Source organism: Melanerpes formicivorus, unplaced genomic scaffold, assembly GCF_026170545.1.
Source record: "Melanerpes formicivorus ecotype bairdi unplaced genomic scaffold, bMelFor1.0.p_v2 SCAF_4, whole genome shotgun sequence".
Classification (NCBI taxonomy): domain Eukaryota; kingdom Metazoa; phylum Chordata; class Aves; order Piciformes; family Picidae; genus Melanerpes; species Melanerpes formicivorus.
The window spans coordinates 25533527-25559596 of NW_027142356.1; the positions used below are offsets into that span (position 1 = coordinate 25533527).

The 26070-nt window shown below is 50.3% G+C and overlaps 1 protein-coding gene across 8 annotated transcripts in view; it reads left to right on the forward strand.

The window, feature by feature from the left end:
* EPHA5 (EPH receptor A5) overlaps window positions 1-25774 on the forward strand; it is a 210182-nt gene extending 184408 nt beyond the window's left edge. For 7 of the 8 annotated variants that reach the window (XM_068137381.1, XM_068137382.1, XM_068137383.1 and 4 more), the window contains 4 exons: window positions 4682-4831; window positions 11790-11983; window positions 17338-17493; window positions 25451-25774. In XM_068137381.1, the coding sequence (XP_067993482.1) occupies window positions 4682-4831; window positions 11790-11983; window positions 17338-17493; window positions 25451-25556 (606 nt within the window). In that variant the 3' untranslated portion in view covers window positions 25557-25774. The remainder of the gene's footprint in view (window positions 1-4681; window positions 4832-11789; window positions 11984-17337; window positions 17494-25450) is intronic. The other variant, XM_068137385.1, reaches the window with a different exon arrangement.
* Window positions 25775-26070: the final 296 nt, after the last annotated feature.

Below are 26070 nucleotides of genomic sequence, written 5' to 3' on the forward strand. Positions count from 1 at the left end.
ATCATAACATGGCTCAGGTTGGAAAGGGCCTCAGAGATCACCTACCCCCAACCCTGCTGTGAGCAGGGAGCCTCTCAACTAGGCTTGGTTGCTCAAGGCTTTATCCAACCTGGCTTTGAACACCTCCAGGGAGGAGGCATCTCCAACCTCCCTGGGAAACCTGTTCCAGGGTCTCACCACCCTTGTACAGAAAAACTTCTTCCTAGGATCCAGTCTAACCCTACTCTCCCTCAGCTTCAAACCATTCCCCCTTGTCCTGTCTCTAGACACCATGAGGAAAAGTCCCTCTGCAGCCTTCCTGTAGAATCCCTTCAGGTAGTGGCAGGCAGCTCTAAGTTCCCCCAGAGTCTTGTCTTCTCCAGCAGAGGTGCTCCAGTCCTTGGATCATCTTTGTGGCCCCGTCTGGACTCACTCCAACAGCTCTGTGTCCTTCTGCTGGGGACACCAGAGCTGGATGCAGTATTGGAGTCTCAGCAGAACAGAGCAAAGGGGCTGAATCCCGTCTCTTGCCCTGCTGGCCACACTCCTCTTGATGCACTCTGGCCCATGGCTGCCTGAGGGGCACTGCTGGCTCATGGTGAGCTTCTCATCAACCAACACCCCCAAGTCTCTTTCTTCAGGGCTGCTCTCAAACCAAGTTCCTTTTGGACACTTGAGCCAAAACAGCGAACTTGGCAAAGGTGCCACATTCCAAGCTCTATCGATTCTGTCCTTTTAGATGAAACCAAAGGGAGGAAAGAGAATCATGGAACCTTAGAATCATAGAATAGGTTGGAAAAGACCTATAAGATCATGGACTCTAACCATGACCCAGTTACCATGACCATTAAACTATATCCTGAAGTGCCACATCTACATGCTTCTTGAACACCTCCAGGGATGGTGGTTCCACCACCTCCCTGGCCAGCCTATTCCAATGCTTGACCACTATTGCAGCAAAGTTTTACCTAATGTCCATTCTAAATGGCTCCTGGCACAGCTTAAGCCCTTTTCCTCTCACCTTTGTTTATGCACTCATGCAGAGATCTAAGCCACGGTCTTCTGGACACTTGGACCCCTTTAAACCATGGGTAAGTGTGTAGTGCCCCTTGCAAATGACACTGTTGAAGGTAAAGAGCAGCTTCAGCCTCAGTGCTCTGCCCCTTTCCATCCTTGATCCATTCCTTGGAGGTGTCAGCCTTCATGCCCTTCATGCCCAGCGTGACCCCAGCACTGTGGAGAACAGCTGGGCAGGAGCCCTGCTCAGCAGCACAGGCTCAAAGAGCGCCTCCACTCTTCATGACAGTGATTGGCATGCCTGGATGTGTCCTGTTAGTGTGTTTGTCCAAGAGCATTGTTTCAGTGGTGACAGGAGCTCTCTGGGTTGCCCTCCCAGTTCCCGTGGAGGTCTGGGAAGGGCCTTTCAGCTCTTGGCAGTCACAGCCCTGTGATGGGACTCGGCACACAGCCGGAGCAGAACCACCCTGCTGGCTGGAGGGCTCTTGGCCATCCCTGCTGCAGCATACTGCCATCTACTAATTGGCACTGCTGAGGATCTGGCTCCTCACTCAAGGCATGTGCTGATAAGCCTGTGAAGAAATAATTCCTGGGAGACGGCACCTTTTCCACTTCGCTTTGAAAATGAGTTCCAAATTCTGCCTTTTTCCCCATAACAAACACTGTCAGGGGGCACTATGGGAGACCTTCCAATATTTAGCTCAGTGCTGAGAGGAAAGGGACATCACAGGGAAACGTATTCTGATACAAATCAAGGGAGACAACTCTTTGAAGCCAGTGAGAAAAGTATTCCTTCATCCAAACTCCCTTTTCCCTCCCCTCTTCCTTCTCAGAGCTGGTCTGAAGTTTAATTTCTGAAATGGTAGAAAAGAGGGGAAAGGAAGAAGCAGGACAGCAAAGCACATTTGACAGCTGTGGCATCATTTCCAGTCCCACAGCAGAAGCCAAGTAGGATGATGCTTACACCCCTACATTTATGTGCCTACTCTGCAGAGCTCTCTGCAGGATCTATAGGCTGGGTGAGGAGGAACTTGGAGAGGAATGAGAGCTGTGCCCAGGCCAGCCTCATGAAATTCAACAAGGCCAAATGTGAGGTCTTGCACCTGGGTCAGGGCTATCCCAAGCACAAATCCAGGCTGGGCAAGGAGTGGCTTGAGAGCAGTCTGGAGGAGAAAGACTTGGGGGTGTCAGCTGATGACAAACTCACCATGAGCCAGCAATGGTCACTGGCAGCCCAGTCTGCTCTGCTGAGACCCCACCTGTAGCACTGTATCCAGTTCTGGAGCCCCCAGCACAAGAAGGACATGGAGCTGCTGGAGCAGGTCCAGAGGAGGCCACAGAAAGGATCACAGAGGTGGAGAACCTACCCCCATAGGACTGGCCGAGAGAGTTTGGGCTGTTCAGCCTGGAGAAGAGAAGGCTCTAGGGAGACCTTAGAGCAACCTTCCAGTGCCTGAAGAGGACTACAGGAAAGCTGGGGAGGGACTTTTGACAAGGGCTTGGAGTGACAGGATGAGGAGCAATGGCTTTGAGCTGGAAGAGGGAAGATTGAGACTGGAGATTAGGAAGAAATTCTTGAGAGTGAGGGTGGTGAGACACTGGAACAGGTTGCCCAGGGAGGCTGTGGATGCCTTCTCCCTGAAGGTGTTCAGGACCAAGCTGGCTGAGGCATTAAGCAACCTGGTTTAGTGAAAGGTCCCTCCTGCCCATGTTGTGGGGGGTGGAACTGGATGATTTTGAAGGTCCCTTCCAAGCCAAACCATTCTGTGAATCCATAATCAGGACTGCATTCAGTATAAAAGGAACAAGAAAGGAGCATTACTTTTGCAGCAATTTGCATGAGCCCCTCCTCAGATCAAAGCCTTCCTCAGCTGCAGAGCTGTCTGTGCCTCCCCCGCTGGCTCTCCAGGATGCAGGAAATGTATTCCCTTACCAATCCCTGCCACGTAATTGAGATGTTGATCCTACACATGCCCCAGCATTCCAGCGATAAACCTTCAGGACAGCCAATTAGTAGGCAGCCTACAAATGCTTATGGGCTGAGCTAATGTGGAAAGGGCCCCTGTGCTGTCAACCAGATTTACTTCAGAATCCAACGTCTCTTTCCAGACTGAAAATCCACACATTCACAGCTTCACAGATTGCACTGGGTTGGAAGGGGCCCTCAGAGGTCATCTTGTCCAACCTCCTGCAGGCAGCAGGGACACCTCCAACTAGAGCAGGCTGCCCAGGGACACGTCCAGTCTGATCTTGAATGTCTCCAGGGATGGGGCCTCAAACAATGTGTATTTCACCACTCCCATTGTGCAGAACTTCCTCCTGATGTCCAACCTAAATCTCCCCTGCTCCAGTTTCAAACCACTGCCCCTCATCCTATCCCTAACAAGCCCTTTTAAACAGTCACATCCTTACGTGCCCTTAAGGGTGATGGTTTGTTCTCATTTCCATGGTGGTGAGACCCTGGCATAGGTTGCCCAGAGAGGTAGTATATGCCCAATCCCGGGAAACATTCCAGGTCAGGTTAGATGGGGCTCTGAGCAACCATCTGTTTGAAGAACACACACTGATCCTTTTTGTGGCCTCCTCTGGACCCACTCCAGTAGCTCCATGTCCTTCTTATGGGCACCAGAACTGGACACAGTGCTGCAGGTGGGGGTCTCAGCAGAGCAGAGGGGCAGAATCCCCTCCCTCTCCTGCTGCTCTCACTGCTTTGGATGCAGCCCAGCACAGGGCTGCCTTCTGGGCTGCCAGTGACCATTGCTGGCTCATGCTGAGTTTGACACCAACTGACACCCCCAAGTTCTTCTTCTCCAGACTGCTCTCAAGCCACTCCTCATCCAGCCTGGATTTATGCTTGGGATACCTCTGATCCAGGGGCAGGACCTTGCACTTGGCCTTGATGGAATTCATGAAGTCGGCTTGAGCTCTCAATCCTGTCCAAGTCCACTTCTCTCCAGTGTGTCAACCACTTCTCACAGCTTGGTGTCATCTCAGACCAAGTTTTCCTGAAAGGGGAGGATGATGGGACATGAAAGGGGACAAATGGCTTGTCTGGAGTTGAGTACGTGCAGCACAGCACCTCCTTTAACTGTGTGCCCATGAGAAGACCTCTCTGTATGGTGGAGTGATGTTCACTCACATGAGATAAGGTGACACATATGAGGACACTTGAGTGTCTTCATCAAAAACCATGCAGAGTGATGCAGGAAGATAGCTCCTGAGGATGTTAATGGAATTGCAGGGGAAATTGCATATTAGGGACGTTGTGGATGCCCCTTCCCTGGAGGTGTTCAAGGCCTTGAGCAACCTGATCTAGAGGAAGGTGTCGCTGCCCATGGCAGGGGGTTTCAAACAAGATGATCTTGCAGGTCCCTTCTAACCCAAGCCATTTTATGATTCCATGTCTGTGATTCCATGGCCCTGCTGACTGTGGGATAGGTGGACTAGATGACCTTTAAAGGTCTCTTCCAACCCAAAGTCTTATATGATGTTCAAGAAATGTTTGGACATGGCACTTTGGAACATGGTTTAATGGCCATGGTGGTGTTAGGTCGATGGTTGGACTTGGTGATCTTAGAGACCTTTTGCAACTAAAACCATTCTGTGATTCCCTGATTGTCTGCCTTCCTCTGCAATCTGGTTTTGGGTTTGATTTATGTTACTCTTCCTTTTCCTCTCCTTCTAGGGAGGGAAGATCCCGATCCGATGGACAGCCCCCGAAGCTATCGCCTTCCGCAAGTTCACCTCAGCCAGCGACGTCTGGAGCTATGGCATTGTGATGTGGGAGGTGATGTCCTATGGAGAGAGGCCCTACTGGGAGATGACAAACCAAGATGTAAGCATGGGGGGGAACTGTTGCCTGAGGGGACTTGGGAACACTTGGAGAATTTCTGCAGCCAGAGAGGCTTTTGGTGCTGGCTCCTATAAACCTCACTGCAGGTGACCTCAAGACCAGCGGGTTAGATGATTGGACCCTTCAGTGGGTTGGAAACTGTCTCAACAACAGAGCTCAGAGGGTTTTGTATAGAGTCCAGTTGAAGGCCTGTGGCCAGCATTGTTCCTCAGGGACCAGTGCTGAGCCCAGTTTTGTTCTGTATTGTCATCAATAACCTGGATGAGGGCATTGAGTAGACCCTCAGCAAGTTCACTGATGGTACCAAACTGGGTGTGGTGGTTAACACCCTGCCAGGCTGTCCTGCCCTCCAGTGAGACCGGGATAGGCTGGAGAGCTGGATGAAGGAGAACCTCATGAGGTTCAACAAGGACAAGTGCAGAGTCCTGCAGCTGGGGAGGAACAACAGCAGGCACCAGTACAGATTAGGGGTTGACCTGCTGGAAAGCAGCTCCATGGAGAAAGACCGTGGAGTCCTGGTAGACAGCAAATTCTCCGTGGGACAGCAACGTGCCCTTGTGGCCAAGAGGGCCAATGGCATCCTGGGGTACATCCAGAAAAGTGTCCAACAGGTCTAGGGAGGTTATCCTCTCCCTGTACTCTGCCCTGGTGAGGCCACACCTGAAACACTGTGTCCAGTTCTGGGCACCCCAGTTCAAAAGAGATAGGGATCTGTTGGAGAGAGTCAAATGGACAGCAACAAGGATGGTGAATGGACTGGAACATCTGCCTGATGAGGAAAGGCTGAGAGACCTGGGGCTGTTTAGCCTGGAGAAGAGAAGGCTGGGAGGAGATCTTATCAATGTCTATAAATATCTGAGTGGTGAGTGGCACCAAGAAGGCCAGGCTCTTTTCAGTGGTGTCCAGTGATAGGACAAGGAACAACAGGTACAAGCTGGAATACAGGAGGCTCCACCTCAACATGAGGGGAAACTTATTTGGTGTGAGGGTGCTGGAGCCCTGGAACAGGCTGCACAGAGAGGTTGTGGAGTCTCCTTCTCTGGAGACATTCAAAACCCACCTTGATGTGTTCCTGTGTGACATGTCCTGGGTGATCCTGCTCTGGCAGGGGCGTTGGACTCAATGACCTCTGGAGGTCCCTTCCAACTCCTATCATTCTGTGATTCTGTGAGGCAGGGATGGGGCAAGGCAGGGGGAGCCACTGTAGAAAACATGACTTTGCCTCCCCCATGCCAGACAAACAATCCTCCCATTTGCTGCTCTGGTGTTTGCAGCAGCAGCCCAGAACAGGTTGTGCACAGGGGGAAATGTGTCTGCGTGGAGGCAAGCTGCTTCCCTCCTTCCCAGGCTGCTGGAGCTTCACTAATGTTGTTAGAGCTGGAGCCTGTTCCTCCTCTGCTTAATGACCAAGGGCTGCCAGGGAATAGATGCTGATCAGCTGGCAGCATTTCAATTGCATGTTCAAACCCCTGCAGAAACTCAGGGGAGCAATGGCAGGGGCTTTGTTCTCCCTGCACAAAAGCTGGGTGTTTTGATCCAGTGACAGCAGTCCAGAGAGCTTCCTCTTGGTTGCTCTTCATTGCTGACCTCAGGAGCATCATTTTACTCCTGCTGGGAGCACCATGTAAGCCCGTGCCAAGGCGAGCTCTCACACTTTGTACAGCACCCTTTGAGTTGTGTCCTCTTGCTCCTGGGCACCAGTGTTTGCCTGAGCCCCCCACCCCATCCTTTGTGGCACAGATGCCTGAAGGGACAGTCTCCCTCCTGACTACAGCTTTGAGGCCAGAAGGAGTTAGGATCTCTTGACCCTACTGCAGGGCTTCCTCCTACCCTGAGCTCACCACAAACATCTGTCCTTGTCTACAGCTAAAAAAAAAATGAAACCTAGGGTTGACAGATTTTTCTAGGCCACTCCCTTCTCTTCATATCTCTGAGAACCATGACACAGAATCATATAATGGTTTGGGTTGGAAGGGACCTTCAGGATCATCCAACCCCCCCTTAAACTAAAGAAGTTCCTCCTCATGTTCAGATGGAACTTCTTGTGATCCAGTCTGTGCCCATTACCTCTTGTCCTGTCCCTGAGCACCACTGAAAAGAGTTTGGCCCAGTCTTCCTGACACCCATCTTTAGATATTTGTAAGCAATGATAAGGTATCCCTTGAGCATCCTCTGGCATTGTTCAGCCTAGAGAAGAGAAGACTATGGGGGGACCTTAGAGCTGCCTTCCAATACCTGAAGGGATCCTCCAGGAAGGCTGCAGAGGGACTTTTCATCAGGATGTCTAGAGACAGGACAAGGGGGAATGGTTTGAAGCTGAGGGAGAGCAGGGTGAGACTGGATCTTAGGAAGATGTTCTTCAGTATGAGGGTGGTGAGACTGAAATAGGCTGCCCAGGGAGGTTGTGGCTGCCTCTTCCCTGGAGGTGTTCAAGGCCAGGATGGATGAGGCCTTGGGCAACCATATCTAGTTGAGAGGCGTTCCTGGCCATGGCAGGGTGGTTGGACAAGATGATCTCTTCATTCAACCCAATGCAATCTGTAACTCCATGAGTCTCTCAGGCCCCTTCCAAACTAAGCCATTCTATGATTCTATGGTTATCTAACTTCCCTAAGGCTGGTGCTAAACCATGGTCCTCAGCACCACATCTCTGCCTCTCTGAAACACCTCCAGGGATGGGGATTCAACCACCTCCCTGGGCAGCCTGCTCCTGTCTTTAAGAACCCTTTCAGTGAAAGCTTTTTTGCTCCTCTTATTGCCAGACCCCAGAAGGCACCTTCAGAGGGTGTTTGAGCCCCCCAGCTCATCAGAATGTTATGATAGCATTTACCTTGGATGGCCAGAACGAAGAACATCCTGTAAATTGAGTTAACACTATTGATTGTGATGTTACTGCCAGGAATATCAAACATCCATAACCCCACTGCAGATGGAGTTCAGATATTCTGAGCTGGTGCCAGATGGTCTGCTCCTCGTCTTGCTCCTATTTTCTTGCTTCTACAGCTGGAGGATGATCCATTGTTGTTATAAATACAGGCGTGGACACGGCAAATGTTGTTCTCCTGGCTGTGCCACACTGAGGCTTTTTCTTGCTTTGTTGTTTGGGGTTTTCTTGTTGTTGTTTGTTTGTTATTTTTTCATAGGGCAGCTGCAAGTTTGATCTGAAATTCATGATGTGAAGAACAGAAATTGGAGGTAGCATAGCCTGGTGGGGCTGGGGTTTTGATGCTGAGAGCAAAAACCAGGCTGTATCTTGCAAGCACAGGTTAGGTGGAGAGAAGTGCAAGTGCTCCACCGACAGAGGAGATCTCACATGGGTTCCAAAGGACTGCGGGTCTTGTGGGACAGATCTTCAGATATGCTTGCTGCCCTTGGAGAGGATTACAAAGCCTTGCCTAACCTCTTCTCTACCCCATACATCTTTAGGGAGTTGGAGGTTCCTGCTACTGCTGAGAAGTGGGCCAGTGCCAACCTCCTGAAGTTCAACAAAGCCAAGTGCAAAACAATGAATCTGGGTTGGGGCAATCCCAAACACAGATCCAGGCAGTGTGGAGAATAGATAGAAAGCAGTGCTGAGGAGAAGGACCTGGAGGTGCTGGGTGATGAGAAGCCCAACATGAGTCAGCAGTGTGCACTACCAGCCCAGAAACCAACCATGTCCTGGGCTGCATCCAAAGCAGCATGGGCAGCAGGTGGGGGGAGGGGATTCGGCCCCTCTACCCCACTGTGCTGAGACCCCACCTGCAGTGCTGTGTCCAGCCCAACACAAGAGGGCCATGTTGGAACAGGTCCAGGGGAGGCCAGAAAGATGACCAGAGGCTGGAGAAACCCTCCTGTGGGAACAGGCTGAGAGAGTTGGGGCTGTTCCACCTGGAGAAGAGAAGGTTCTGAGAAGACCTTAGAGCAGCCCTTCAGTACCTGAAGGAGGCTACAGGAGAGCTGGGGAGGAACTTTTGACAAAGGCATGGAGTGACAGGACGAGGGGTGATGGCTTCAAACTGGAAGAAGCTATATTTAGGTTGGACATCTTGCCCCTGAGGGTGGTGAGGCACTGGAACAGGTTGCCCAGAGATGTGGAGGTCCTGAAAGTGTTCACGGTCAGGTTGGAAGGACCCTTGAGCAGCTTGGTCTTGTAGGAGGTGTCCCTGCCATGGAACTAGATGATCTTTAAGGTCTCTCTCAACCCAAACCATTCTGTTTCCAGGGACTCTTGCACTTGGCAAAAAGCCCTGTGGTGGGTGACAATCTGAAAGGGACCTGTGTAGCCCTGCATTTTGGAGCCTTCTGAAACGCAGCACCAGGCTGACATAGTTCTTCCTTTACTGCTCATCTAGGAACTAAAGATCTAGAAAACCACTTCCATGTTGGCCACAGACACTGCTTAGAATGAAAGGCATCTGAGCAGATCCTTGGGACTCCCAAGAGTGAAATGCTGTGGTTTTCCACACAGCAAATAACTGCTTCCAGCTCCTTTTGGTCAAGGAGTCTTGGGAGTGGAGTGTGTGAAGATGTGCTGCTGAGAGTCTCTTGGCACAGGCACATCCCCATGTGGCTTGAAACTCAAGCTACCTTCTCCTGGAAAATGTAATGGTTCAAAATGGCAACTACTGGGCTTGGTGCCCTGCTGTAAATCTGCCTCAGACAAGTTGTTTCCTTCAATTCTGCCCCTATTTATTAATTTCTGCTTTTCAAGAGCTCCATGGAGAAGGACTTTGGAGTCCTGGTGGACAAGAATTTATCCATGGCTTGGCCATCTGCCATTCTGGCCAAGAGGGCCAACGGCATCCTGGTGTGTACCAAGAGATGTGTGTCCAGCAGGTCTAGGGAGGTTCTCTTTCCCCTATACTCTGCCCTGGTGAGGCACACCTAGAACATTGTGTCCAGTTCTGGGATGCCCAGTCCCATAGGGACAGGGAAATACTGGAAAGAGTCCAATGGAGGCTACGAGGATGCTGAAAGGACTGGAATATCTGTGTGGTGAGGAAAGGCTGAGAGACCTGGGGCTGTTTAGCCTGGAGAAGAGAAGGCTGAGAGGGGATCTGATCAATGTTTACAAATGTCTGAAGGGTGGGTGCCAAGAAGGGGCCAGGCTCTTTTCAGTGGTGTCCTGTGATAGGACAGTGGGCAAAGGGCTGAAACTGGACCCCAGGAGGTTCCACCTTAATATCAGGAGAAACTTCTTTACAGTGAGGGTGCTGGAAGCCTGAAGCAGGCTGCCCAGGGAAGTTGTGGAGTCTCCTTCATGGGAGACTTTCAAGACTGGATGCATCCCTGTGTGACCTGCCCTGCAGGGGTGATCCTGCTCTGGAAGGAGTGTTGGACTGGATGATCTCTGGTGGTCCCTTCCAACCACTAGCATTCCATGATTCTAAGAGGGCAGGCAGCATGTCAGCATACCATTCATTTTGGATATAGACCCATGGATGGGTTTGATTTGGAAGCAGTGCCAGAACCTTGCCTTGGTTTTAATTTCCATCTTCTTGGGCTGATGTTTCCAATTCCTGGCAGAAATGTGGCCACGCTAAGGAGCGCCAGGCCCCAGACACTACTGAATGATATATGAGCTGGTTCCTCTGCTTCTGCCTTGAAGCAATCCATCAATTAGTGCTCAGAGGCCCCTCTGAAATGCAGGCAGGCTTTGATTACTATAATACAAATTTGTGGTCTAGCACACGCCTTTTCATTTAAAAAGAAGCCAACTTCTGAATAAACAAAAGTAGTGAGCTGAAAGAAGATACCAGAAAACCCTGCAGGCCACTTTTTGTGGGCTGAGGAGTTTCCTTCTCTCTATATTCACTTAAACATAAGGAAAACTGCCTTGCTGTGAGGGAGCCAGAGCCCTGGAGCAGGCTGCCCAGAAAGGCTGTGGAGTTTTCTTTTCTGGAGACTTTCAAACCCCACCTGGATGCATTCCTGGGCAACCTGACCTAGGTGTCCTTGCTTTAGCAGGGGGATTGGATCTCCAGAGGTCCCTTCCAACCCCTGCCATTCTGTGACAGCTTACAGACCTCAGCTGAGCTTTAAGTGCAAGCTGATTGCATCAGTGCCTTGGCTGGCCAGAATCATTTTGCAGTGACCAAAAATTCATGTATTCAATCCATCCTCACCCTTTACTCTGCCCTGGTGAGACCACATCTGGAGTATTGTGTCCAGTTCTGGACTCCCCAGGTCAAGAAGGACAGGGACCTGCTGGAGAGGGTATGGAAAAGGTCAATATAGATGCTGAGAGGACAGGAACATCTCTCTGATGAGGAAAGACTGAGAGAATTTGGGGTTTTGAGTCTGGAGAAGAACAACCTGAGGGGGGATCTTATCAATGCTGATCAGTACTTCAAGGGTGGGTGTCAGGAGGGTGGGACCAGGCTTTGTTCAGTGGTGCCCAGTGACAGAACTGGTCATGGTAATGGGCACTACCTTGAACATAAGAAGTTCCATCTAAAGATGAGCAGGAGCTTCTTTAGTTTAAGGGTGGTGGAGCCCTGGAGCAGGCTGCCCAAAGAGGTGGTGGAGTTTGTATCCCTGGAGACATTCAAAACCCACCTGGATGTATTCCTGTGTGACCTTCTCTAGGTGATGCTGCCTTGGCAGCCGGGGGTTAGACTTGATGACCTTCAAAGGTCCCTTCCAACCCTCACCATTCTGTGATAACCTTTGATTAGGTGCAGGCTGGTAGTCTTGTCCCCCGTGGTTGCAGCAGTGCCTTGGCTGGCTGGAGTCATTTTGCAGCACCAAAACTTCATGTATTCCACCCATCCTGTAGAAACAACAAAAGACAGTGGGGCTCGACTTGCTTTGCCTCCTGTGTGCTGAGCTGGGGGGGGGTGTGGGGGTGGGATCTCCTTGCTGGTCACACAGCTCTCTGTTTAAACCAGTTTGCATTTGGAAGACAAGCTGAGAGGAATGCAAGCAAGCCATCAGGATGGTGTTTTGTGTCCTGCAGGTGATCAAAGCTGTGGAGGAAGGCTACCGCCTGCCGAGTCCCATGGACTGCCCTGCTGCTCTCTACCAGCTGATGCTCGACTGCTGGCAGAAGGACCGCAACAGCCGGCCCAAGTTCGACGACATCGTCAGCATGCTGGACAAGCTCATCCGGAACCCCAGCAGCCTGAAGACCTTGGTTAATGCGTCCAGCAGGTACACACTGGGGCCTCAGACAGCTCTCCAAGTCAGATTGGTGTCTGAGTAACCCACCCCTGAGGGGCAATGACTGCTTCTTATTTAGCCCATGCACCTCCAAGGGTGGATGTTCCTCCAGCTTTGTTATGTCATGGAACCAGAGAATTGTGGAGTTGTGGAGGCTGGAAAAGCCCCCTAAGATCATCCAGTCCAGCCATCAACCCAACACCACCATGGCCATCAAACCATGTCCCAAAGTGCCATGTCCACACCTTTCTTGAACATCTCCAGAGGTGGTGACTCCCTGGGCAGCCTGTTCCAATGCCTGACCACTCTTGCAGCAAAGAAATGTTTCCTAATCTCCAACCTAAACCTCCCCTGGCACAATTTCAGGCCATTTCCTCTCCTTCTATAACCTGATACTGATACCAGGGAGAAGAGACCAGCCCCCATGCCACTCCAGCCTCCTTTCAGGCAGTTGTAGAGAGCAATGAGGTCTCCCCTCAGACTCCTCTTCTCCAGACTAAATACCCCCAGGTCTCTCAGCTGCTTCTCACCAGACCTGTTCTCTAGACCCTTCACCAGCTTCCTTGCCTTTCCTCTGGAGCTTCTCCAGCCCCTCAATGTCTTTCCCAGAGTGAGGGGCCCAAAACTGAACCTAGGACTCAAGGTGTGGCCTCACTCGTGCCAAATACAGGGGCTTTAGTATTTTAGTGAGTTCTAGTGTTGGGGTCACTCAGTCTCTGTAAGATCATGAATGACAGAAGAATATAAATCATCAGTGCTCCACTGATGGCAGTGGAGGACAGGCTGAGGGATGACCTTTGGAGGTGCCTTCCAACTCAAACCATTCTATGATTCTATATTCCATAGCTAACACAGAAAGAGGCCCTTTAGAGGAGGTTATTCTCAGAGGAGTCAAAACAAGGCACTTTGTTTTCCTTGGACAGGTTTGAGAGGGATGTAAGTTGAAGTTAGACTGATGCTGTCGACCAAAGCAGAAAGGTACATTTAGACTGGGGATTAGGAAGGAATTCTTTCCAGTGAGGGTGGTGAGACTCTGGAACAGGTTGCCCAGGGAGGTTGTGGATACCCCCTCCCTGGAGGTGTTCAAGGCCAGGTTGGATGAGGCCATGAGCAACCTGGTCCAGTGGGAGGTGCCCCTGCCTATGGCAGGGGGGTTGTAACTGGATGATTTTCAAGATCCCTTCCAACCCAAACCATTCTGTGGTGCTATGATCTCCACACTTTCCAAGTGAGTCTTGCACAGCCTCATGTGACCCATCTCACCCCATCTTGCATCAGGACCTCACATCCCTGTGCTGGCCTCTCCTTGTGCAGAAAGATCAGATCTCTGTTGGTTTTCAAATACAAGACAGATCTGACTCCTCAGACTATTTTCTATGCCTCATTTCCCATCTGAAGAACAACAAATGACTTCTATTAGCAATCAGATGTAACGTCAGTCCAGCAAACCTGCAGGAGAAGGTTGATGATAGCAAGAAATACGGGATGGTTCTCTTTTACTTTCATCTCAGAAGAGGCCTTTTCCAGGTTTGTTATCTGGCTTTTTATCATGCATTCTTTCAGAGCTGCACAAATTCCATTGGGTTGGAAGGGACCCTCAAAGGTCACCTTGTCCAATGCCCCTACAAGCACCTCCAACTAGAAGAGGCTGCCCAGGGCCACATTGAGCCCAATTCTAGGGAGAGAGCCTCAACCACATCCCTGAGCAACATGTTCCAGTGTTTCACACCCTCCTGAGGTCCAACCTAAATCTACCCTGCTCCAGTTTCAAACCGTTGCCCCTCATCCTATTGCTACAGCCTCTCCCCAGCCTTCCTGTAGGTCCCCCCAGAGCCTTCTTTTTAATTTGGTGAACATCCCCCTGCCTTCATAGCAGAGGTGCTCCAGTCTGCTGCTCATCTTTATGGCCTCCTCTGGACCCACTCCAGCACATCCATGTCTCCTGTGTTGGTGAGCCCAGAGCTGGACACAGCACTGCAGGTGAGGTCTCACCAGGGCAGAACAGAAGGACAGAATCATCTATCTCCATCAATTTTTGATGCAGCTTAGGCTGCCATTGGCTTCCAGGGCTTCAAGTGCCTGTTGCCAGCTCATGTGCAGCTTCTTACCCACCAGCAATCCCAAAGCCCTTCTCTGCAGGGCTGCTTGCAGTCTCCTCATCCCCCAGCCTGGATTCTAGAGAAAAGAGAAAAGCAGGCAGCAATCCACTTCTGTGAGCAACTGAGCACTTTGCTGATGTTTTATTCCACCAACAGGCTCAGCCAATTCAGAGCTGCTGTGGGTATTTTCCATATGGATGGAGCAGCTGAACTGACAGGCTTTGGGACAGTGTTTCTAGGCATCATGGATTGCCCTGCACAGACCACAGCAATTCTAAAGGAGTCATAATTTGAGTGCAGAGCAGCTGTAAAGGATGGAAGGGTTCTGTCTAATGTGTTCTTTATGGAAATTCTCATTAATGCAAATAAGGGAAAAAGTCACTCTCTACATTACAGCTTCTGCATATCAGTAGGTGCCTCCTGACATCAGTGATGGAAAATCCACTTCTTATTATGATTACTTAGGAGTTTTGAATTCCTCATGTGTATAAAATGTTATGGGAAGCCATTATCTGCTGGGTACTGCAAGTATTCACATTTTATTGGGCCCTTCAGCCTTGCCATTAAATAAACAAATAATCCTAATGTGCTCATAAAACATATGAAGATTCTTAAAGTGCTATAGAATCATAGATTCATTGGATGGTTTGGGTTGGAAGGGACCTTAAAGATCATCTAGTTCCAACCCCCTTGCTGTGAGCAGGGACACCTTCCTCTAAACCAGGTTGCCCAAGGCCTCAGCCAACCTGATCTTGAACACCTCCAGGGAGGAGGCATCCAAAGCCTCCCTGGGCAACCTGTTCCAGGGTCTCACCACCCTCACTGGAAAGAATTTCTTCCTAATCTCCAGCCTCAGTCTCCTATCTTCCAGCTCACAGCTATTGCCCCTTGTCCTGCTGCTGCAAGCCCTTGTCAAAAGTCCCTCCCCAGCTCTCCTGTAGCCCCCTTCAGGTACTGGAAGGCTGCTCTAAGGTCCCACTGGAGTCCTTTCTTCTCCAGGCTGAACAGCCCCAACTCTCCCAGCCTGTCCCCACAGGGGAGGTGATCCAGCCCTCTGATCACCTTTGTGACCTCCTCTGGACTACTCCAGCAGTTCAAAGCTCTCAGTGCTGTAGGAAGTCTTTCAGCTCTGATCCTTACCATCAGAAACTAATCTAGAAAACAGGGGGGTGGTTAACCTGTGGTAGTAATTTTTATGCAAGGCTTATATGTGTTGCATGTTGTGATTTACAAAGGAAAGGACAAACTTATTTTCTTTTCTTGTGCTGACCTTGCACAGGCCCCCTTTGCTCTTTGCACATCATTAGTAGGGTGGTAGACCTGTCTGTGGCTCAAGTTGCTTCTGCCAGGCACTGCAGTGGTGTTTCTGCTGTGCTGAAGGGTTATTATTTCCCTGAGCTGCTGCTCCCGTGCATGGCATCACTGAGCAGGTAGCAGTTGAGGCTGCAAGGGCTTGAACCAGGATGTGGGAGCTGGACTCTACCTCTGGTTTCAACGATGGAGTGTTTAGAGCATTGCTGCTCTCTGCAGGGCTCTCCAGACGCTGCCCACATGGCAAAAAGAAACTACCAAAAAAAGAAATCCAGCAGTGCCCTCATGCAGCCCAGAAGCAGCTGGGGGCTGGGCTGCAGCAAGAGGAGTGTGGCCAGCAGGGCAAGAGAGGGGATTCTGCCCCTTTCCTCTGCTCTGCTGAGACCTCATCCCCAATATTGCATCCAATACTGCATTCTGTGACTCTGTGATTCTATGATACTATGATTCTATGATTCTGTGATGCATTTCTGGAGTCTCCAGCATAAGAAGGACACAGAGCTGTTGGAGTGAGTACAGGGGAGGCCACAAAGATGATCCAAGGGCTGAAGCACCTCTGCTATGAGGACAGGCTGAGGGAGCTGGGGTTATTCTGCCAGGAGAAAAGCAGACTCTGGGGGAACCTTAGAGCTGCCTTCCAGTACCTGAAGGGATCCTCCAGGAAGGCTGCAGAGGGACTTTTCATCAGGGTGTCTAGAGATAGGACAAGGGGGAATGGGTTGAAGCTGAGGCAGAGCAGGTTTAGACTGGATCTTAGGAAGAAGTTCTTCAGTACAAGGGTGGTGAGACTGAATAGGCTGCCCAGAGAGGTTGTTGGATCCTTCCTCCCTGGGGGTGTTCCAGGCCAGGTTGGATGAGTCCTTGAACAGCTGAGTCTAGGTGAGAGGCGTCACAGTATCACTAAGGTTGGAAGAGACCTCAAAGATCATCGAGTCCAACCTGTCACCACAGACCTCATGACTAGTCCATGGCACCAAGTGCCACATCCAATCCCCTCTTGAACACCTGCCCATGGCAGGGGGCTTGGAGTAGTTGGTCTCTGAGGTCCCTTCCAGCCTGAGCTATGACTCTGTAATTCAATTCTGCTATGACTCTGTAATTCAAAATCCCCATCCAGTTGGCTCCTGAAGTATTGACAACAGCCTGACATTGATGGCCTCTGCTGGGAAATGCAATTTGGGCTCTGGACTGTCCTAAGTTAATTAGGAGCTTTAAAGGAGGAGGTGGAAAACAAGGCAGGAGAAGTGGCTTTGAAAGGCTTTGAAGTAAGACTAACTGGGGAACCTGATGGAAGAGGAGCCTGCTAATGAGAACAGGCAGTAGTCCTCTTCTGCTTGCAGTAAGGACCAGAAATAGCAGGAACTAACTCAAAAGTGAGTGAAGTTACAGGTGAGGTGGTGTGGAATCATAGAATGGTAGGGGTTGGAAGGGACCTCCAGAGATCCTCCAGTGCAGCCCCCCTGCCAAAGCAGGGTCACCTAGTGCAGGTCACACAGGAACACATCCAGATGGGTCTTGAAAGTCTCCAGAGAATGAGACTCCACACCCTCTCTGGGCAGCCTGCTCCAGGACTCCAGGTCTAAAGAATTTTCTCCTCATGTTGAGGTGGAACCTCCTGTGTTGCAGCTTGTACCTTTTGTCCCTTGTCTTATCACAGGACACCACTGAAAAGAGCCTGGCCCCTTCTTGTCCCCCTCAGGTATTTGTAGACATTGATAATGTCCCCTCTCAGCCTTCCCCTCTCCAGACCAAACAGCCCCAGATCTTCCTCATAGCAGAGATGTTGAAATTCCCCACCAAGCCTCCTGGGAGGCTTCTAGGCTGCAGCAGTCACTGAAAACACAGTGAGAGAATCAGCTCCACCTTCTAAAAGTCTGGGCAACTGAGTCCCTTCGAGTATGACTCGACACCTTCTGTGTCTCTGCTTGCCTTTAGGGTGTCCAATCTGCTGGTAGAGCACAGTCCAGTGGGGAGCAGTGCCTACAGGTCGGTGGGAGAGTGGCTGGAAGCCATCAAAATGGGCCGGTACACGGAGATCTTCATGGAGAATGGATACAGTTCCATGGACGCTGTGGCTCAGGTGACCCTAGAGTGAGTAGTGCCTGGATCATTTTCACCTGGTTGGTTGGAATTGCAGAGTGGAGGAAGACAAACCACGCAAAAAATCCAGAGGGGTGAGGCTGCAGAAGGGGAAACCGTGGCCCTGTGTTTGCAGTCAGCAGTTTCTCTTCTTGCTTCTGTATTGATACCAAGAGCAGGCAAGACTAAAACCCAGGGTCACTGCATGGGCAGCCAGGACTTTGGCTCCTCTCCTTGTAGAAATTTATGCTTGAGCTGGAATAATTGTCAGGCCATCATCTCCCTAGGAGCATTTGATTATTTGGGGTTGCCAACAAGTAACAGAAACCCTCACCCTACTGCTAAATGTGTAAGATCTGGAGTCCCCACTGAGTTATACTGGCTGGGCACCAGATCAGCTGGGGTCCCAGTTGATCTGGACACAATCAAGCCCAGTAAGGCCTGGAAGTATCATTCAACATGAACAAAAACAAGCTTAGGTACAGCTGATGGCAGCAGAAGAGCAGCAGCAAACCACAGAGGTCCAGGGGACGGGCTTCCTGGCTGAGAGTCTTCCTTCTGAAGGTGCCCTTGGTTTTTTGCACATGGCTGTGTCTGCAGCTGGGGTGACAGCGCTCAGATGACTTGGTAAAGGCCTTGGAGGCTGCTGATCTGTTCTGCTCCACCTTTAATTGCCTTCCTTGCTTGTGTAATTATGGTGGTTCTTCTGCTACTTACTCTGAGTTGCCTCAAGCCTGCCTTTCTAGATGGGTTAGTCTGAGCTTGGTTTACTGCAGGCATTAGAGCAGGTGATGCTTTGGAGAAAGCTGTGGCTCATCCAACCACACACAGATCATCAGTGCACATACAGAACTGGTCCTGAGCATTAGGGATGAAACAAGAGAAATCCCCCCAGAGCTGCAGCATTTCTCCTGCCTGCTTCAGGGCTTGCTCTGGAGCTCATCCTCTGCACCTGCTGCAGGTCAGTGACATCTCCATGGAGTTCAGTTTTGTGTTACATGCATGAAAGAAGTCCAGGTGTGTTATCTGCTTTCACTCAGGTTTTATTTACTCCAGTCACACCACCAATATCTGTCCCTTACACCTGGACTCATCCAGTCTGTCTGCAGACATTGACATGAAAACCCTGAGCTAGGGATTCAATCCCCTCCAGCAGCTGTCAAGATAGTCAGGGTGCATGAATTCCCACCTAGATGCTTTCTTGGGTGCCTGGGACCCTTACATATGATGTCCCAGCCAAGTCCTGCAATGACATGCCATGTTACTTTGGCTTTTGAGGACTCCATGGTTCCTCATCTACTCTGATATGGCAATGCCCAGAAGCACCAGCTTTCAGGGCTCTATTTAGACCAATGATGTGAGACCCCACCTTGAGTATTGTGTCAGTTCTGGTGTCCCCAGCATAAGGAGGACACAGAGCTTTTGGAGAGAGTCCAGAGGAGGGCCACAAAGATGATCCATGGGCTGGAGCACCTCTGCTATGGGGACAGGCTGAGGGAGCTGGGGTTGTTCAGCCTGGAGAAGAGAAGCCTCCAGGGGGACCTTAGAGCTGCCTGCCAATACCTGAAGGGATCCTACAGGAAGGCTGAAGAGGGACTTTACATCAGGGTGTCTAGAGACAGGACAAGGAGGAATGGTTTGAAGCTGAGGCAGAGCAGGGTTAGACTGGATCTTAGGAAGAAGTTCTTCAGTAGGAGGTTGGTGAGACTCTGGAACAGGTTGCCCAGGGAGGTTGTGGATGTCTTGTCCCTGGGGGTGTTCAAGGCCAGGTTGGATGAGGCCTTGAGCAGCAGAGTCTAGTTGAGAGGCGTTCCTGGCCATGGCAGGGGAGTTGGAGTAGATGATTTCTGAGGTCCCTTCCAGCCTGAGACATTCTCTGATTCTATGAATGTAAAGAATTCCTAAAATCTACTTGGAAAAAAAAATGTGGTAGTGCTGTAGGGGGGGTTGGCCATCGTGCTGATGTGACTGGTGGCTGTGGGCACACAACTTGTGAACCTAGCTGAGGTGGGAGATGCTCAGCATTGGCAGGGGGTCTTTTAATTCCCCCAACTTTGGCACCCAAAGAAAAATCCTGCTCACAGCACTCTGCTGCCTTCACTGAATGGCTTCATGTGTTTATTGCAGACAAGAGTGGTGTTAGTGAGTGGATTTTGGAATGAAAATAGCTTAAAAAAGCTAAAACCAGTGTATATTTGCTGAAAGTCAGGGAATATAGCCCCAGGTCTGTCAATATTTGCCCCAAGTCAGTGAATATTGTCCCAAGTCAGTGATTATTTGCCCCAAGCCAGTGAATATTTGCCCCAAGTCAGTGAAGATTTTCCCCAGGTCAGTGAATAAATACTTGCCCCAAGCTCTGCCTGCTTTAGCAAACGTCCTGCACAAAATGTGTGTGTGTGTGTGTGTGTGTATTCAAACAGTGATGTCTACCTTTAGCTGTAATTCTTGCAAAGGGATGAATCACCCTGTGAAAAGTGGAGCCTCACCCTCCACCCCCTCTTTCCAACTGGATATCAGACTTGAAGGCAACTTTTCCAGTGGACCAGACCTGCTCTTTAAACTTGTGGACCACCTAGTGACTTTGAGTGTGTCTGGAGCTCTTTCAATCCACTGCAAGAATAACCATACCAGGACAATACTGCAGAATAGTTAGATCCATGACACGAGTTCCAGTCTGAACCTTGGCTGGAGCACTTCCTAACCATGTGGACTTACACACCTTTTGAAAGCTCTGTACTCACTGAATCTCAGGACCCCCTGTTGTTTGTTCTTAGATGAAGAGCTCTGAATATTTGTAATACTCTGTGCTGTGTTGCTTTGCATTGTACTTCCTCCCCCCCTTCTTCTTCTAAAATAAAATATTTATTTATTGTAAGCTGGCACTGGATGAAGAGCAGTTTAAGAGTTCACCTGCTCTGGATGCTTATTCTGAACCTGAAAGCTCAGTCCTGAGATTGGAATACTCTGTTTGCTGCTCAACAAACCAATTCTTAGGGTCAAGTAGGGTGGGAATAATGAATGAGAGCAGGTCAACTCTTAACAAATATTTTTTATCAAGTCCTCATTTTATGCAGAAGTCCCTGGCAAGGGCATTCCTCTCCCTTTGGCATCTTCTGAAGGTCTTTTGAGTTCATTCTTCTTCTTTCCCCTCATTCAAACTGACAACTAACTAACTCTCTGAGTAGTCCCAGTCTGCATAGGTCATTCGTAGAGTTGCACCACGTGAAGAAGAGTGGTGAAATCTGACCTGGATGGGAGCTGAAATGCAAACTATCTGTGGTAGGCTGATGGCTGCCAGCCCTGGAGGTCTTTCAGGACCCTAACCCTTTTGCTTGCATGACTTGTGAGGGTGGGGTCTGCGTTTTATGTGGCAATCCAGTCCGAGTCGACACTGTGTGTGACAAACTGGTCCATGGTGTGTAAGTAGCTCTGTTTGTAAATAAAATGTTTTAAACCTACTTCTTGCAACATGGAGACCCTGAATTCAAGCCTTATGAATGGAGGAGGCTGCAGGGAAGAGGGGGATACCTGGTTGTCCTTGGCACATTGCAGCTGGGCTCTCATGCACGGCGGCGGTAAGGGAGCAGCACGCTGTAGCTGTGCACAGGATGTTTGGGGTGAGCCCACACCAATTTTCCCCTTTACTTCCTGGACTTTTTGGTCAGCTTACATCAGCCTGCTAGCACTGTGGTGGCAAACAACTCACAGTCCTGCCTGCTTCCACCCTGAGCCCTGGGTGAATGAAAGAGAAGGGAAAAGGGGAGACTTCTCCCTGAAATGAGAAGCAAAGGGGGTTTACTGCCAGAGGGGGTCAAGTGTTTTGAAGCAGGGAGACAGCACACGGCTGCACATAACTGCATGGCCCAGGGGAGCTCCTGTGCTGCTGCCACAAGCATGCACACAACACCCAGCACTGAGGGAGCAGGTCACTTACACTGCAAGGTGCAGCCTGGGTCCTGATCAGAGGTGTCTTTCCCTCACCACCCCGGCTCTTAGCTGTGCCTCCTCTTGCAGGAAACTGCAAAAATCAAAGAATCTCAGCATGGTAGGGGTTGGAAGTGACCTCCAGAGATCATCCAGTTCAACACCCCTGCTGAAGCAGGCTCGCCTAGATCAGGTTGCACAGGGATGTGTCCAGGTGGGTTTTGAAAGTCTCCAATGAAGGAGACTCCACAGCCACCCTGGGCAGCCTGGTCCAGGGCTCTGGCACCCTCAAAATGAAGAAGTTTTATTCTTAGGCTCAAGTGGAACCTATTGGGGTCCAGTTTGTGCCTGTTGCCCCTTGTCCTGTCACAGGTGACCACTGGAAAGAGCCTGGACCTATGCTCCTGACCTTCACCCTTTAGATACTGATCATCATTGAGAAGATCTCCTCTCAGTAACATTTCAGTCTGATTTCTTTTTCTTTGCAAAGCCCCAGTAGATAGCCACACAGAGCTCCTCTGTGGAGCTAAGCACTGTGACATGACTAGTTGGCTGCAGTGACATGAGCCAGGCAGCTCTGGACTGGAGGTGCAGAACAGTGGTTTAGCAGCCCTTTGGCACAGAGGTTGATTTATTCTGGGGGGTTTTGTGCTTCAAGGGGCTGGTTTGTGCACCTGGTTTGGCTTGTGCCTCATGGCTCTTTATGCCCTTCAGTGCTGGATGTGTGGGACCATGCAATGTGCTTCAAGTCACACTTGGAAAATGGGACTTAAACCTCCAGCATTCCATGGGAGGGCTTTGGGAGTTCTTCTTGCTGCCTTTTGCAATGTGCAGAGAGGCTTTGGCTTAAAGCTGCTTATTGCATACTAGGTGAGCATGCAGGTGCTGCTGTCTTCTGGTCTGTCTGTGGAGGTGAAAGACCCCCACGGTAGGGTTTTTGTGCCCCTCTTTGGGGAGTCCCTGTGCTTTTGGCTGGCAGCTCCACACTGGAGAAGATTTTATATTAAAAAAGTAGTAATAGACTGGATCCCCTGGTGAGCAGCTAATGGATTGAAACCAGAAACTCCTTTTTCTTCTTGCTCTCTTGTAAATCAATGAGCTGCTCCTCCACGATATTGAGTTGAGGGAGCTACTCAGAGGCAGAAAAGAGCTGTGCAGTGAGAAGAGGAGTTTTTATTAGCCTGATGGAGCTGTGTGTGATGCCTTTCTCATGGTTTCAGGCTATTTTTCTTTTTTTTTGTGGGCATAACATGTAAGTGTATCAGAAATGATCCATCTGGGCAAAGTCTGTGGTGCTGAGTTTTCCAAAGAGCTCAGCTTGCACTTTTCGATATCTGGAGAAAAGGAAGAGGGGGCAAAAAAAAAGCTGAATTTTCAGAAAGAAAATGCCAGCAGAGCAGCACTCAGCAGGGGGAAGATGGATGTTGGCTCTTCTGAAAATTAGGTCCTGTACTGGGTTGGGGTTCTGGGGTTGTTCTGTGGTTTGCTTTGGCGTGAACTTCCAGCTGTGCTGTGTACATAAAATAAATTGCATGTAACAACAGCAGCACCACATTTGCTGTCATTATTAAGGTGGCTTGCTGAAGTAGTTTCACAATTCAGTGGAGGCAGAAATGAAAGTGTGTGTCCCCTCCTGAGAAGGTAGCCACCTTCTGCAGCTGCAGTAGCCAGGTAAGGAGCATTGCTGCTGCGTCTGGCTGACCTCCCTTGCTCTGTGCCCCTTCTGTTGTGATTTCCCCTCTGATGAGGTACTTCTCTGAAAAAGGGAGTGATGAGGAAATGAAGGGTTCAGCCTGAGGCAGAAAATCTGCTCCTTTCCAAATCAAAAGGCTAAAAAGGTGACAGTCCTTGGAGGACAACAGATCTAACTTCTGACTTCTCTAGCTTACATGTCAACCTATCAATATTGGCTCAGGATTGCTTTTTATTCAGAACAGTGGGGTTTAGGGACAGGAACAGTTGATTCTATTCACACAGCAGTCTCTGTCCAGAACATGAAGCTGCTGAGAGAGGGGCACCTGCATGAAACCTCATGGACAATATTACATGATCCTCATCTCATGAGGTTCAATAAGGCAAAATGCAAGGCTGTCAATATCAGTTCAGGCTGGGGGATGGTGAGATTGAGAGCAGCCATGCAGAGAAGGACTGGTGCTGGTGGGTGAGAAGGTGGACGTGAGCCAGCAATGGGTACTTGCAGCCCAGAATGCAAATAGTAGCCTGGGATGTATCAAAAGCAGTGTGGGCAGCAGATGGAGAGAGGTGATTCTGCCCCTCTGCTCTACTCTGGTAAGACCTCACCTGCAGTGCTGTGTCCAGCTATGGGGCCCTCAGCACAAGAGAGACATGGACCTGGTGGAGAGGGTCCAGAGGAGCCCATAAAGATGATCAGAGAGATGGAGAACCTCTGCTATGAGGACAGGCTGGGAGAGTTGGTGTTGTTTAGCCTGGAAAAGAGAAGGCTCTGGGGAGACCTTAGAGCTATATTTCAATATCTGAAGGGGACCTACAGGAAGGCTGGGGAGAGACTGTTTAGAAGGGCCTGTGGGGATAGGATGAGGGGCAGTGGTTAGAAACAGGAGCAGAAGAGATTTAGGTTGGACATCAGGAGGAAGTTCTGCACAATGGGAGTGGTGAAATACCGGAAGAGGCTGCCCAGGGATGTGGTTGAGGCCCCATCCCTGGAGGCATTCAAGATCAAACTTGATGTGTCCCTGGTCAGGCTGCTCTAGCTGGGGGTGTCCCTGCAGAGTGCAGGGGGGTTGGACAAGATGACCTTTGAGGGTCTCTTCCAAACCAATGCAGTCTGTGAGTCTGTGGAAGTGCTTTGGTGGTCATTGCACCTGTCCACCTCCAGCGCAGTGTGCAGCCCTGCTGTGAGGTTAGGCCAGGTTTCTGTTGTGTCGTAGATGATGGTTGGGCTGCTGGGGGTTGCTGTTGATTGTCAGCCCTTGCATGCACCATCCTCGTTCTGTGAGCTCCAAAAAGCAGCTCTGTGCTTTAGGAGGCCACGTCCTGCTGGCTTGCAGTGGAGAGCTTGCTCCTAAAGTTGTGTACACAGGGCAGCAGATTTCCCTTGTGGCAGCCCAGTAGACAGACTCAATACAAATGCCTTTGACTTGGGTAATTCACACCCCCCTGAAAAGTAATAAAATCAAATGGGGGTTTACAGGGAGATTTGCAAAGGCCTAGAGGGAATATTGCCAATTCTTGTTGGCTTGAGGGGGGTCATTGGGGTGGTGGCCCACGCTGGAGGTCTTTGCTGTAGAGCTCTCTCTAGGAGCTGGCTCTTGAATTGCTCTTTGTGTGCCTTTTGACTTTGCCTAGTCTTAAAAGGAAGGAAGCATGGATTGACCTCACCCCTCACTACTCATATCTGAGATCAACCACCAGCCTCTCCCGGGAGAAGAGAACTGTAACACAGCCTTTCTTAGGTGGCTTTTTCTCTTGGAAATAGGACTTATTACACCTAGCAGAGTCCTTGGCCAAAGGTGATGCTGACACTTTGCTGCCCAGCTTTTCTCCTTGGCCAGTGATCTCAGCCAGATCATGTCACCTACCTGAGATGGTGTCAAGCATTAAGAAAAAACCCCACGAAAACATGGGGGAAATTAAATTTCATAGGCTCGTGGAATGGCTTAGGTTGGAAGGGACCTCAGGGACCATCTACTCCAACCTCCTCACCCTGGGCAGGGAACACCTCTCAGCTAGACTTTGGCTGCTCAAGGCCTCATCCAACTTGGCCTTAAAGACCTCCAGGGAGGAGGCATCCACAACCTCCCTGGGCAACCTGTTCCAGAGCCTCACCATCCTCGTGCTGAAGAACTTCTTCCTAAGCTCCAGTCTCACCCTGCTCTCCCTCAGCTTCAAACCATTCCCCCTTGTCCTGTCTCTAGACACCCTGATGAGCAGTCCCTCTGCAGCCTTCCTGGGAGCTGCCGGTGGCCAGAGGTAGGCGCTGGCAGCGGCGGCGGTGCCAGCAGCGGTGTGCGCGGTGGCGTCTGCCCGGGCAGGCCCTGGAACCAACGTCTGCTTTCTCCCACAGGGATTTGAGGCGGCTGGGAGTGACACTTGTTGGTCACCAGAAGAAGATAATGAGCAGCCTTCAAGAGATGAAGGTCCAGTTGGTGAATGGGATGGTGCCGTTGTAACTGGGTTTTAAAGTCACTTCCTGGCGTGGGTCGGTCCTGCACTTTGTACACTAGCCCTGAGATTTATTTTGACTAGAAAAGAAAAAATAAGAGAAAAAAAAAAGAGAGAGAAAACAAGGGAAATGCAGTGCTTTCTACAACTGAAAGAGAGACCTTGGCTTCTGCCTCAGTGTTTCTAAAGCAGTGTTTGACTTCAAAAAGGTTTTCCTTTTTTTTTTTTCCTCCTTCTTTGTGTCCTCATTTTCCTGACGTTGATGTAAGATGCATGGAACATGGAAACGAATCTGCTGTCCCGTGAGGTGAACCCATCTCTTAAGCTTCAGCAAGGACAACCAGAAGCCTTCCCACCACGAGCTGGGAGATAGCTGTGTCGAGAGGGGGAGAGAGAGCGAGCTATAAATATGCATAGCACCTTTCCATCCTGAACTGCAGCAGCACACGGTCATGCTTCCAAGGACTGCCTTGAGCAGAGGAGTTTTGTGGCCATCCACCCGCCAGGCTCCAACACAAGCTG